This window comes from Alosa pseudoharengus, unplaced genomic scaffold (assembly GCF_046254945.1).
Source record: "Alosa pseudoharengus isolate Yale_2024_CS ecotype anadromous, Long Island Sound unplaced genomic scaffold, YU_APseudo_1.1 YU_APseudo_1.1_scf_20, whole genome shotgun sequence".
Taxonomy (NCBI): domain Eukaryota; kingdom Metazoa; phylum Chordata; class Actinopteri; order Clupeiformes; family Clupeidae; genus Alosa; species Alosa pseudoharengus.
The window spans coordinates 6,010,258-6,022,945 of NW_027468664.1; the positions used below are offsets into that span (position 1 = coordinate 6,010,258).

The 12,688-nt window shown below is 43.3% G+C and overlaps 1 protein-coding gene across 1 annotated transcript in view; it reads right to left on the reverse strand.

Annotated features, from left to right (window-relative positions):
* hmga2 (high mobility group AT-hook 2) overlaps positions 1–8,785 on the reverse strand; it is a 35,989-nt gene extending 27,204 nt beyond the window's left edge. The window contains exons 1-2 of the mRNA XM_076297268.1: positions 8,164–8,785; positions 6,138–6,224 (exon numbers count right to left, since the gene is read on the reverse strand). Of these exons, the coding sequence (XP_076153383.1) occupies positions 6,138–6,224; positions 8,164–8,271 (195 nt within the window). The 5' untranslated portion in view covers positions 8,272–8,785. The remainder of the gene's footprint in view (positions 1–6,137; positions 6,225–8,163) is intronic.
* Between the last annotated feature and the right edge of the window lie 3,903 nt (positions 8,786–12,688).

The following is a 12,688-nucleotide window of genomic DNA, read 5'->3' on the forward strand; positions in this document are numbered from 1 at the left end:
AAGTCAAATCTGCAGTCTCTGTTAGGTTAGCGGCATAAGCAGGGTAGTGGCTGCAATTGTTTGGGAACATGTGCGTGTCCGTACGAGCGTAAACCTTCAGTTACAATAGTTAAACAATCCCACTGAAAGCTACAACAGTTCAACAATCCCACTGAAAGCTACAACAGTTCAACAATCCCACTGAAAGCCAATATGTGTTGACCTTTCTATCAGACCGCTTCGACAACAGTCTGCAGAGGTAATGCACATTTTGTACATTCCACCCTTATTCCCATGGTGTGCTTGCAGACAGACACAAGAGATACCCTCAGAGCTTCTTTTTTTAAAACTCCCATCACCCAACAAAAGAAAGGGAGAGAGAGAGAGGGAGAGAGAGGGAGAGAGAGAGAGAGAGGGAGAGAGAGAGGGAGAGAGCGACAGAGAGACATGGGCAGAGACAGAAAAAAAAGAGACTGAGTGAGAGAAAGGAGAGATGTATGCGTTGTCTGATGTGTTCTGCCCTGTAGGGCCCTGCATGCCTGGCCTGGCTAAGCGAGCACGCATTGTTGAGTCTCACGTTACGGCTCTCCCAACAAGCACAGTTTGTTTTAAATACCCCAAGGACGCTCCATCCAAGCCCTCGGCAAACTCGGAGCGAGTGGAGAAACATAAGCCTGTGTGCCATGGGAGCGCCGAGGGCAGAGAGGCATCGGAGCTCGGGGAGAAATCTCAGGGCTCATCCCCGCCGCGTCCACTCTCTGCTCGGCTGACCACTGAGATTCAGCCGTCGGCCACTCTGGTCCTTAAACACGTAATAATTTGAGGCCAGTGAATGGATATATGTCCTCCAGCTGTTGGAAACACAAACCTCGGGGTGCCTGCCCACCGAACCGCTCCAACAGTTCATTCATACCCGAGGGCCGCACACTTTGTTAGCACATGCCTGGCGCTTAAGTCCCTGCTAATCACTCTGCATTGCGGGTTAAAATGAAATGGTACTTGGGTGGGCAGCAGAAAACTCCACCCACCCCCATATGGTCACCACCCAATCCCCCCCCACCCCGCACCCCCCTCCGTCCCAATCACCCAGTCTGTGCTGTCTGTGAACCTGTCTGTTTGGGACACTGCATTTTTAATCAGGAGATTAAATGGTGGTGTAAGCCTACACCTTGCTAAATTAATCATGGCTGTGTTAGCATGTCTCGTTTGGAGCGGTGACTGGCTCTCTACAGCAGAGCTGAGTGTGCTGTTGGCTTTAAGGGGATCTCTGTCCAGAAAACACCCGACTAGGGCTCTCTACAGCAGAGCTGAGTGTGCTGTTGGCTTTAAGGGGATCTCTGTCCAGAAAACACCCGACTAGGGCTTACGTCTGGCACTGACGTGGCACAGGATGGGCGGATCCGGTGCCATCATAGCGTGCACTCAACTCTTGCCCTGTGACATGAGGACACATTGGCACGTGTGACGGAGAGAGGGATAGAGAAAGAAAGAGAGGGAGAGAGAGAGAGAAGACAAGGCCACTGGCCATTACTGGAGAATGAGAGCAGCATGCCAGACTAAGCTTTAGGAAGGAGGGTTTAAAATTAGCTCCTTGGTCTATTGTATCAAGTTGCAACAATGACTGATCCTCGGAAAATATTCTAGTGTGTCATTAGCGCAAATTTATTGAGCAGATGATCAGTGACTGGGCTTGGCACTGTTATACACTCCAATAACTGCCGCCAAGGTCTTCTTCATTATATTGGTCCAAGATAGCCCTGCACATGTCTCTGAGGCAAAGCAACTGCTGATGAAAGCTATATAAAGGGTATTTGGAAAACTGCAACATTTTACAGCTACTGCAGATAAAATTACACAAAAATATCAATTTACAATAGTATGGTTGCTATACAATTATTTGATTGAAGTCAATGGTGTTTTTCAGTCCAAATCAAGCAGAGATGGTGGGTGCACTTGCACTTGTCCATCCACAACGGTATTACTATTTATGGCAAATGAGTGGCAACCATAGACTGGAAAAAGTTACCAGTGGTTTAAAGATACCATCCTTTTAAATGAGGCATTTGAAGACACATAAACTATTGGGGTGTGTGTTCATAGCCCCTTCTGTGTAAAACTTGCACTTTCTCTTATTTTCTCAAAATGCTAATTTATAAAATCAAGTAGAACTTTGAGGGTTTAGGTCTTAAATAGGTTTACACAAAAAAAAAATCCATGTAAATGTCTCAAAATAACTTTGACATGAAACCCATGCTCAATGTCAAAAAATGGGGCAATTTCAGATTTTCTGCAGAGAAATTATTCTACATTTGCTAATTGCTGTGCAATGGCATACTTAATCAGCTCACTTGCAGACCATTTCTTAACAATGGGAATACCGTGGTCACTGGAGAATGACATCATTCATCACAGCATGTTCCAAACTGAATCTGTGTGAGGGGATGTATGCCCAACTGTTCTCTTAAGGGAAACGTTTTCTTTTAGGGGCAGCAAATACCCTCAATCATAGAGCACTAATAGGCAGGGAGAGTGATGGATTTTGGGAGGGTGCGCAAACCTTGTGAAAAGTTTTCATAGTGAGGCGCCTTCACAATTCTGTCTCCTTTCATCTTTGGAGATTTATATCTCGTCTGTTTATCATAACAATGCCAAATGAGACGAAACAGGCTTACTCTGGCAGCAGAGTGGTTCAGTTTTCAAAGTAACCCCAGAATGTTTACAGTGGTACCTTAATGCGGAAGAGTCCTAACTTTGCTGTCATCGAGCCCTTCACACAGCTGAATCCCCAAAATAAATGAAGACATCCAAACTTTCCCTTGATGGCTTAGGCTAAGTCAAGCTGTAAGACTTTAAACCAAAGATTGTAGTGGATGTCAGGGGGAACTTCCCACCCGAACCAGTGCATGTGAGTGGAAAAATTAGCTCATTACACTGCTCTCCTCGGCGGAATTCATCAACACACATTCCCCTTGATAAGGCTTTACAGGGTTTTTTTTTTCAACAATGGTGTGTTTTCCACAGAAACACACCATTGGTGGCCCTGACATGAATGTCTGCTGCAGAAATGTAAGGTGAGCTATGTGTTGGGAAGCAATGAAGATTATGTGTTACAGACTCGCAATTAGCTCCGTTTGCATGGATGTGCCAGCATGGAGGAGAACATGACAACCCAGACTATACACACTGAAATTACTTATAAGCACTGTGTGTGTGCTTGAAGTGTATTTGTGTGTGTGTGTGTGTGTGTGTGTGTGTGTGTGTGTGTGTGTGTGTGTGTGTGTGTGTGTGTGTGTGTGAGAGAGAGAGAGAGAGAGAGAGAGAGAGAGATTTTCCAAGACTGTATGTGCACTGTTAGCAATTTGTAAAGTACATTACTGAAGGCCTGCTCTGCAGAGCATTACTGTGAATCACAATTACATGGCGGGAAATTTGTACATATTAATGAAACAGTATTTTATTGTAGAACTGATGTGCTGCATAGTACTATGTGTCATACAACTGCATTATGGAATAGAACCTTTACTGTTAAAAGTGTGTTCTAGAGGCGCAAGCCTTTCTGGACATTGGAATTTGTAATGCTTTAAACGTTGACTTGAATTGAGACTGAAAAGCCGAAAAAGAGCAATTCAAGTCAAAACTTTCTCTGCTCTGCTCTCTGAATTGTGACCATTTAAACTGATGTGCACAGAGCTATATGTCTGATTAATCAATGTAAAACAGGCATCTTTAATCCCTCATATGGCTTTAAATGAGCTTGTATGAACTGTACATGAAGAGATATGGATGATCAGGCACCATTGAGTTTATAAATGTAGCATATGTAGAATTAACGCCCCAAAGAAGCTACAGTGCTTATATTTCAGTTTATGAACTTAGCCATCTATTTTATTTAATAAAGTGCATTAAAGTATTATTGCAGATCATACAACTGATTCTGACAAATAATGGAACAGGATTTATTCCTAACAGGACTATGGCAAAACAAGCTGTCTGGTGTGCTCCAATGCCAATCACAAACACATTGGACAGAATGGATATACCCACAAATAAATAGAATACTTTTTCATTTCCCAGATGTTCCTCACTGCGACTATAAACTAGCATCGCCCCGAAGCCACTGTTGCATGTGCAATTGTACATACTACCCCTTCTGAGGAGACTTTGAGGGGTTCACCAATAACATTCTAGCAATTGACCGGACTAATCAAATCTGTGACTTGTTGTGGTTTGGTCCAGAGGGGTGCAGGTCATGGCTTACACCTTCATAAACATGTCAGCTTATACATGTGGCAAGACTACGGAGTGCTAGATAGCAGAGAGAAACTACAGAGATTCTCTCAAATCAACAATTAAAGGGACGTAATATCACCTCTGTCCCAAGTGAGCTGATAGGCTACGTTTTCACACAGCCAAGGCTAATATGTGTTGAATCCTTAGAAGCTAATGTTAGCTACTTTCTGTCAGTCTATCATTAGCCTGCCTCTTGATGGTTATAGATGGCTATGGAGCATCTACTGACTAAGGATATGTCTACATCTAGTGTGCTGCAATAAATAGGTTTTGCACATACACACACAGTGTGAGTCCATGCTCAAGTTGGGCAGCACATATCAGTTTGAACTAGTCAGGCTCTGTATCCGTCAAACGGTGGCATCCATGTTCTTGCCATTCTAACATAACTAAAACACTGTTGCAGTAGGCCTCTCCTTGTCTGAAGTTGGGCCATAATCTGTTCCTCTCTTTTTGCTATGATACATCAGCTAAATGGGTGGATGGATTTCATTTGGTGAGCAATGGGTGGATTTCATTTGCTGAGCAATGACTATTGTGGTACATGTAAGTGACGTCATCACGAGTCTCCATCATGAGTCTACTAAGTAAAATCTGACCTTGAGCTCCACCACTGTTAGGGACAGCCCTGATCATTTTGTACCAAAGTATTTCATTAAACAAATACATTTTGATGGGTGTGGTTATTCTTAAAGTGAACCAGTGAATGGAAAATCACTAAAAGTGTGAGACATCTAGCTGAATGGTAAAAATGTGGCCAATAACTGCCAGGAACTCACTTCCAAAGCAGTTCTGCTTTCTGTACAATGACACTGTTCAAGACTCGTTTGGGCGTTTGTTGTGTTGTAAATCCCAAGACTGCACTACACTGGGCAGTGTCGCTGAGCAGAGTGCACTCACAGAATACCACGGGGAGGTCTAGTGGTTGGAGGTCCAAGCATTTTAGTACTTCTGTATATTACAGTAGCCTTATTTGTACTTTAGGTGTTACTAACTTGGGTCTAAAGCAACAGTACTGTAATGTACTGGGCAATTGCTTTATAGATTGATTTGGAACAGAAACAGCTGTTTTGTTGTTGTTTTGTTGTTATGGTAGACTTATTCCTGGTGTATATTCAAAAACAGACAACTACTACTATAGTAGTACTGGTGACTTTCTTCTGGTAATATACTTGAAATAATGTAATGCTATTTTTTCTTCTTGTTACCATGCATACTATGCTGATAAAATACTAGAAAAGAACGACACTATGTTACTGGCCAATAACTGCCAGGAACTTACTTTAGTTTTTACAGGAAATGTTTAACAGTGTGTGCTTCAGTGTGTGTTTAAACCCAGCACTGTTAGGTGTGCTCAGCCCCGTTGTGGGACTAGAGTGTTTACAACTGTGCTGAAACATGCAGCCATGGCCTCAGCCCACTGTGGTTTGGACTGTTTCATATGCTGGTCATTCACAAGCGCAACGTCCATGGTTTGTAATTAAGATATCAGGAAGGCAGTTCCCACACCACAGTGTGCAAAGACATTCTGCTTGTTAACGTTCTCCTCACACCTCTGACTCACTTTGACATTTTGAATGGTCAAAAAATTATCAGTGGTTCCCCCTGCTTTAAAAACAGCAAAGCAATTGCACTTTCTGGTCTTCAATGCCACGCATGAGTGAGTTCTCTATAGGCGTAACTAGTATTATGAAACCAGACGTCATTTCAAACCACTGCGCAGTTCAACACGTGGGATCTTAAGATCTAGGTGGTCTGAAACACCTAGGGTGTGTGTGTGTGTGTGTGTGTGTGTCCAGCTGGTTGGGAATTAGGTGGAAGTGTAGTGAGGTGTAGAGACCAGACGCCTGTCTCTGGCTGGTTCTCACCTTCTGTGCTGCCTTGGAGGGGCCCTTGTTCTTGCTGCCTTTAGGGCGCCCCCTCGGTCGTTTGGGGACAGGCTCGCCTGTGGGCTCCTGAGGAGAAGAGGAGGTGAACGCAGGCGATGAGGACAGGAAACAATGCTATGGCCCACTGCCCCCCCCCCCAACCCATGCAGAAAAGACAAGGTCCCTTTCCACAATGTACTCATTTAATGGTAGCCTTTTATTTGCTTGGTGCGCTGTGAGTCAAGACCAAAAAAGGGGCAAAGGTGGTGTGTGTGTGTGGTGTGTGTGTGCAGTGTTTCCCATACATTGACCTATTTGTGGCGGCCCACCACAATGATTTTCCAGGTTGTACTAAATTGTGCTTAAATCTGGTTAGCATCACAACCACGCTGTGCTAATTTGTTAAAAACTGTTGTATTCAAGTTAATTCTGCAAACCAACCACCACAAATGGAATTCAATTCTGTGGGAAACACTGGTGTGTGGTGTGTGTGTGTGTGTGGGGGGGGGTATGAGTTTGTGGTTGCATGTATGTGTGTGCATGCTCATGTTTGTGTGTGTATGTGTGTGCCTATTCATGTTTGAGTGCATATGCACTCATATTATGAACAAGTAGGACAGCATCAGCGAATCATTGCACTCCTGGTAGCAACCACTTTGAACCCAAACTCATCTGATAACATCTGTTCAGACACAGGGGGGGTTGTGGGGATGTTGTGATATTGTCTAAAATAATATGGTTCTCTTCTGGTAATTAAAACATGCTGTAGATCCTAGTTGTTGCCCTTAAAAGGCTTCATTAATATATTGTTACATATTGCAATACCAGAATTAGAATCACGTAATAGTAGCCTACTTAAGATTCAGTAAAGGCCCTCTATGGATTATTGTATTTTTGTACTAAAGGAATATTTAGCCTAAATGAGCCTACGTCTAGTCAAACTTGCATACACGTTACAATGCACGGGTTTGTCCAATAGATTAAATCAATGATTTATGTAGACATTGAAAACTTCCACGCACCAAAATACATGTTTAGTGGTATAGTATAATTAAATAGGAATATTGCCCTTCCAGCTGGAGTAGGCCTATTTCACTACAATCCAACAGGCGAGTCATGTAAAGAAACAATCAACACATCAAAGAAACACGTATCGAAATGTCTAAGTTCATTTAATTGTTGATGTTCTTTACACAATGACTAACATAAAAAAACTCTTGTGAAAAGGATGTGGTCATGACGATATACTGCTGGAAACAGTGGCTGTGGACATGTAAACAAGCGCCTACGATGTTAAAAGAGTGGGAGCAATAACTTCTGACACAGTAATATGTTCATGCAGCGCGGTCACATGAAAATCGCAATCAACCCAATTATCCTACAGATTATAATACTATACAATAGCCTAGCTGACCGGGGTACAGCGTAGCCTATGCACGGCCCAACTGCAAAAACCAAACAGAAGTCGCAGCATGCTCACCGAATACACGGTTGTGCAAACTATCTGATTAAAAAGATGTAGCCTATGAACAACGTGACTAAACGTAGCCTATATTGGAATTTCCGAGAACTAACTTTAAAAATGAACACACAATATATCTTGTAAGTTGCAATTACAGGAAAGGAAAATCACTTATATTTTAATTAATGTGTATAGACACTGATGTGAAATAATTACCTAAGCATTCTTGTTCTAAATGATCGCGGGGTTTATCACCAAGCGCAATGGTAACAACAGGACTGTGCGCATAAATTAAGCTATAGCATAATGCTATATGATTGTATGTTTGAAGTGTGCAGCCGCAGCGTACAGAGTCCATGCACTGTTGAACAATATACAGGCAAACATATCCATTGCATTCTTAACTTTTTTTCAACTACAATACAGGCAACAATACTATCTCACTTAAACTAACCGGGAAGGGCTTTCGCGTAGGCTACTATGAGAGCGGAGCTGGAGAACAACAAACAATCGTGGTTAAATTTCTTGTTGTGTCGAATAGAAAGACAAAAACATAAGACTGACTTGAGGCGGCTTCCTCGGTCTGCCCGGTCCTCTCTTCGGAGGCTCAGCCGGTGCGGGCTGTTCCTGGGATCCTGAAGCTTCGCCGGCTTCCTCACCGCGGGCACTCATTGTGGCTTGGACCAAACTGTAATCTCCTGCACCTTCTACTTTCAGAGACGGCTGATTCCTGCACACCGGTCGTCCTGGTGCGGAACACGAGATGGGGTTCCTTGTTCCTTTAAAGTTAGAACCGGCGATTTCAAGTGTAGAATGAAGAGGCCTCAATAAATATGTATTTGCAAGAAAAGGGTTGCGCAAAACAAAAAATAAAGATGGGGAGAGCCTTCAAAGTATTATGAATAGCACGTGCTGCCCAGTTCAGTGTTTGGCACACAAAAATGTCTTCTCTTTAGAGCTGAGTGGGGGTGGCTTTAGTAATAAAATAAGCCAGTGATCGATTGGAATTTCGGTTTCGTCTGTACAACTGAGTGCGATTCATTTGCAAAGAAAATGTGACAGTGCACTGTCAAATCCACGCGCCGACAAGTCTGCTGCGGAACTTCAAGAATCACGGGGACAAGATTTTTGCACGGATTGGTTTAAAAAAGAAGTTGCTATTTTAAATACATCTCCGCTGTCCATACGAAACCAGTAGACTGACCGAATGAGGATGAGGTATATTTAAAAAAAAGAGAGGGAGAAAGAAAATCAGTTTTCCCGTGGGTGGATAACACGGGGAGGGGGAGGCACCAAAGGCGCAAAAAAGCTGGGGTTTTGGAGTAGAGCCAGAGAAAACAGGAGAAATTCAGCGGCGTTAAGAGGAGAGAGCACATTGAGACAAACTCACGTGTCCAGCACCATTCATGTAACTGGCGACAGTCCAGGGAGTTTAAAGAGACAGAAGGCGAAAGCGCCTTCTTGCGTTCTAAAGTTAATATTCCTTCGTAAAGAGTTCTTTTAGCTCACCGAGAGTCTCAGTTGGTATATTTTTCTTAATGTCGTAATTATGCTATGCAATATGTAGGCCTATCATTGTAATTCACAAACAGTAGTTATTACATATGTCATTTTTGTGGACCACTATCAAAATGTTTTGATTTCATTGTAGGACCTAGCCTGCTGATAGAACTTCAAAGTCACAACGTCACAAAATACCTCGAATTATTTTTATGTACTCGTATTATTGTATTAATGTATTATTATTATTATTATTATTATTATTATTATTATTATTAATAATAATAATAATAATAATATTATTACAGAATGAGTTTTGAATCATTAGTCGTCACTTAAAATTAAATTTACGACAGTAACAATACAATGGCCTTAGGGGCTGTTCAGGTATGCTCTGAGGCGCAAACAACACTTCTAAAAGTGCTACTATGCGTTTCCGTGGTGGCAGCTGCCTTTTCCCTCCAACCCCTAAGTGCAAGCAGTGTGATTGTGACTAAAAGCGTGTGGTTGAAGGCCGACCTCCAGCAGCCGCATGGCTTTGAAGTATTCCGCCCATCGACGTGGAGTGAGATCAATTACACAAGAACAACAGTGACAAAGAATAAACTGCTTTACGTGCAGGCCCTTTCCCACGATCTGACCAAGCCTGCTCGACAACAGGGAATGGCGAAGTCCTCCCCTACCCTCTTCACTGAATGCAATTGTGTCAGAGATGGGTTTATAACTAGTGCGAGCCAAGTGGATCCATTAGTTGATATAGCCTAGCCTTCATTTTAACTGTGCGTTAAAAAGTTTATGTTTTTTTATTTTTGTTTCTGTATGTTTCGCTCTGACGCGCATTTGGGTTATACATATATCTGTGTGTGTGTGTGTGTGTGTGTGTGCAGTGTGCACGCTCTCGCGCTTGAATTATTTCACCAGTTAAAATGTATCCACGCATTTTTGTTACCACATAAACACTCCAACATTTGTGTGTAGTTCGGCATGGGATGGGGATCTGTGCTATCCTGTGAAAGAAAGTGGTTAATTTGTCGTTGGTATGCAGTTCATTCATAAAAAACAGCACTCAGACCCCCAAAGAAGGTGGACCAGAAAGGAATTTCGCCGTTTTCTTCCCTAGACCACTCCCCCGTAGACAGAGCGGCGTCAGGACCGCAAGCCTATGAAACGAATACAATCAATAGCCACAGCCGCAAATTACTGCAGAAAGTACTACCAAGATCGATTACGCAAAACATTTGTTGAGGAGTTGAGACATATGTCTCAAATGCATACATGTTAGTGTGAAAATCGGTATTTCTGTATTTAAATTAAGGGCGTGAACCCATAAAAACGTGCAAAAAAGTCATTTGAATTTGTAATTACTGACATTGTGAGTTTAGGTAGGATTATGTAAAGTAAAAACTGTTTTCGTTGTCATGGTCTATTTGCCCTTTGGCAGTGTAGATAGAGATAGTGCTGCTTTATCAGAATTCAGACTAAAAGGACAAAAGTGCACACTGGGTGTTGAAATAGGAAATAGGAAGTATGTGCATCTCAAAAGACATTCTTTTGTTGAAAGCAGATTTCCCCTTTTTTGGTGTATGTGTGTGTGTGTGTGTGTGTGTGTTGAGAAGGGACTGCTCTGGGCGAATTGTGGGAGAACTCATCCACCGCGGCACACTAAAAAGATTTTGAGACCAACCACAGCCCCTCGCCACCCGATGTCAATTTTAACTGTTTAACCCCCAGCCAGCATGCCTCCTGGGCTACGTCAAAGCGGCAGCACATATGTGATGCATTTATGGAGCAGAACTATGAGGGGCCTACTGCCACACTTCAGACACAAACTGGTAAAACATTTCCATTTCTCCATGCAAGAGATCGACAAAAAAAAAGAACCTCACACATGGACAAAGTAACTTGGTCAGCTGAGGGAGGGACCAGAGAGGAAAATAAGTATTTCTTATCAGCTACCTTCACTTGAACTATTTTCACCCTTTATTTGGCGTGGGTCATGGCTTTGGTCCTGGGCAAGGATATCGCCCAAAGAGGTCAAGTGCTGAAGTTGTGTGCTCATCCCGTTCCTTGAAGAGGAAATGAACAAATTAAATATAGAAGCAGGAGGAGAAATGCATCCAGATGTCAGACCATCCACAGCCCCATACCATGAAGGGCTGGCCAGGGGACTCTCCGTCAGGCACTCTTCCCGAGCCTCCCCTAGTCAGGATGCCTCTGGCTGGACTATCAGGGCCACACATTCAGTCAGCTGAGAGGTCAAATGTGACTTGGGACTTCAGAGACAAATTATCACCCACACATCCCCGCACTCCCATCAGAGGTGATATGGTTGAGGTTGTCTATCTCCTTCTCAGGCGAGGGGAGTGGAAGAATGCATCAGTACACAGACACACTCTCTCTCTCTCTCTCCCTCTCTCTCTCTCTCTCCAACACACACACACATATGCACGCACGCACATTGTATACAGTTCTCCGTGCGAGGCGAGGGGACAGGGCACCACTCTATTAATAGTCCCCAGGGTCTCGTACCCCAAATGGAGCTGTGGAGGTGTGAGGACAGTTATAACCAGGGCATGGCCTCTCGGAGCTCATCTTGTAATTTGGGAAGGGCAGCCCAGGGGAAGTGGGCATGCATTCCCATCGCTGAGGTCACGGCGGGGGTGTTATTTCAGGAGAGAGAGAGAGAGTGGGTTCACCTCACCTTCCCATGAGAACATGGGAACCCGTCTTCTCCCAAACTCTCAGAGAGGAAAGACTGCTGGCGTAGTTCAGATCTATGAACAGAACAGTGACACTGGAAACCTCCTGTTACAGTATATGAACATGATGCAGAAAAAATAGTCATAACGTTATAATAACTACTTGATCAAAGTGTATGCAGTGATGTTTATTTGTGTTCTCTGTTGTGTTAGTTTGTGACATATAAGTGTCTTGCTTAGATGAAGTTTGAGGCATTGGAGCACAAATTGTCATGGAAGAATAAATAATAAAAAGTGTGCATTTTCTATTTACCAAGGAGGATATAAAGTGTACTATTGCTTTTATTTCAAGAGAAAATCTTCATTAAACTCTCTCAGCCAGTTTTGTGGAGGTTAGGTTTTTAAAGAAAATGTATGGCCTCGTTTTTTTATCCCAAGGATCAACACAAACACAACCTCAGTGAACTTCTGCTGGCCAACACACACACACCTACACTGTATTTGTTTAGGTTGACAAACACAGCAGGAGCCCCCCTCATGCCAGCCCCTGTGTGGCCAGCTGACCTGCGACAGCATGCAGGTAAAGGTGCTATCTGCTATCACCAGCAATGGCACCATCAATCTCTCCCGTCTGCGACTCGGACTAGGGCATGTGCGGTCAGCCTCAGGAGGGGGGGGAGGGCCAGACATTGTTGTGCATTGCGTAAGGTCACTCTGGAGTGACAAATGAGACGACTGCCTTGCTTCTTTTATGGCCTTAACATCATGCACATTTGTTTTTCTTCTCATTCTCCTGGTTATCTTTTCCACGGGCAGTTGGCAGCTCAATCAACGTGCAGGTTGTCTCCACGTATTCTTCATGGACACTTGAAAGGATCTCATTTGACATG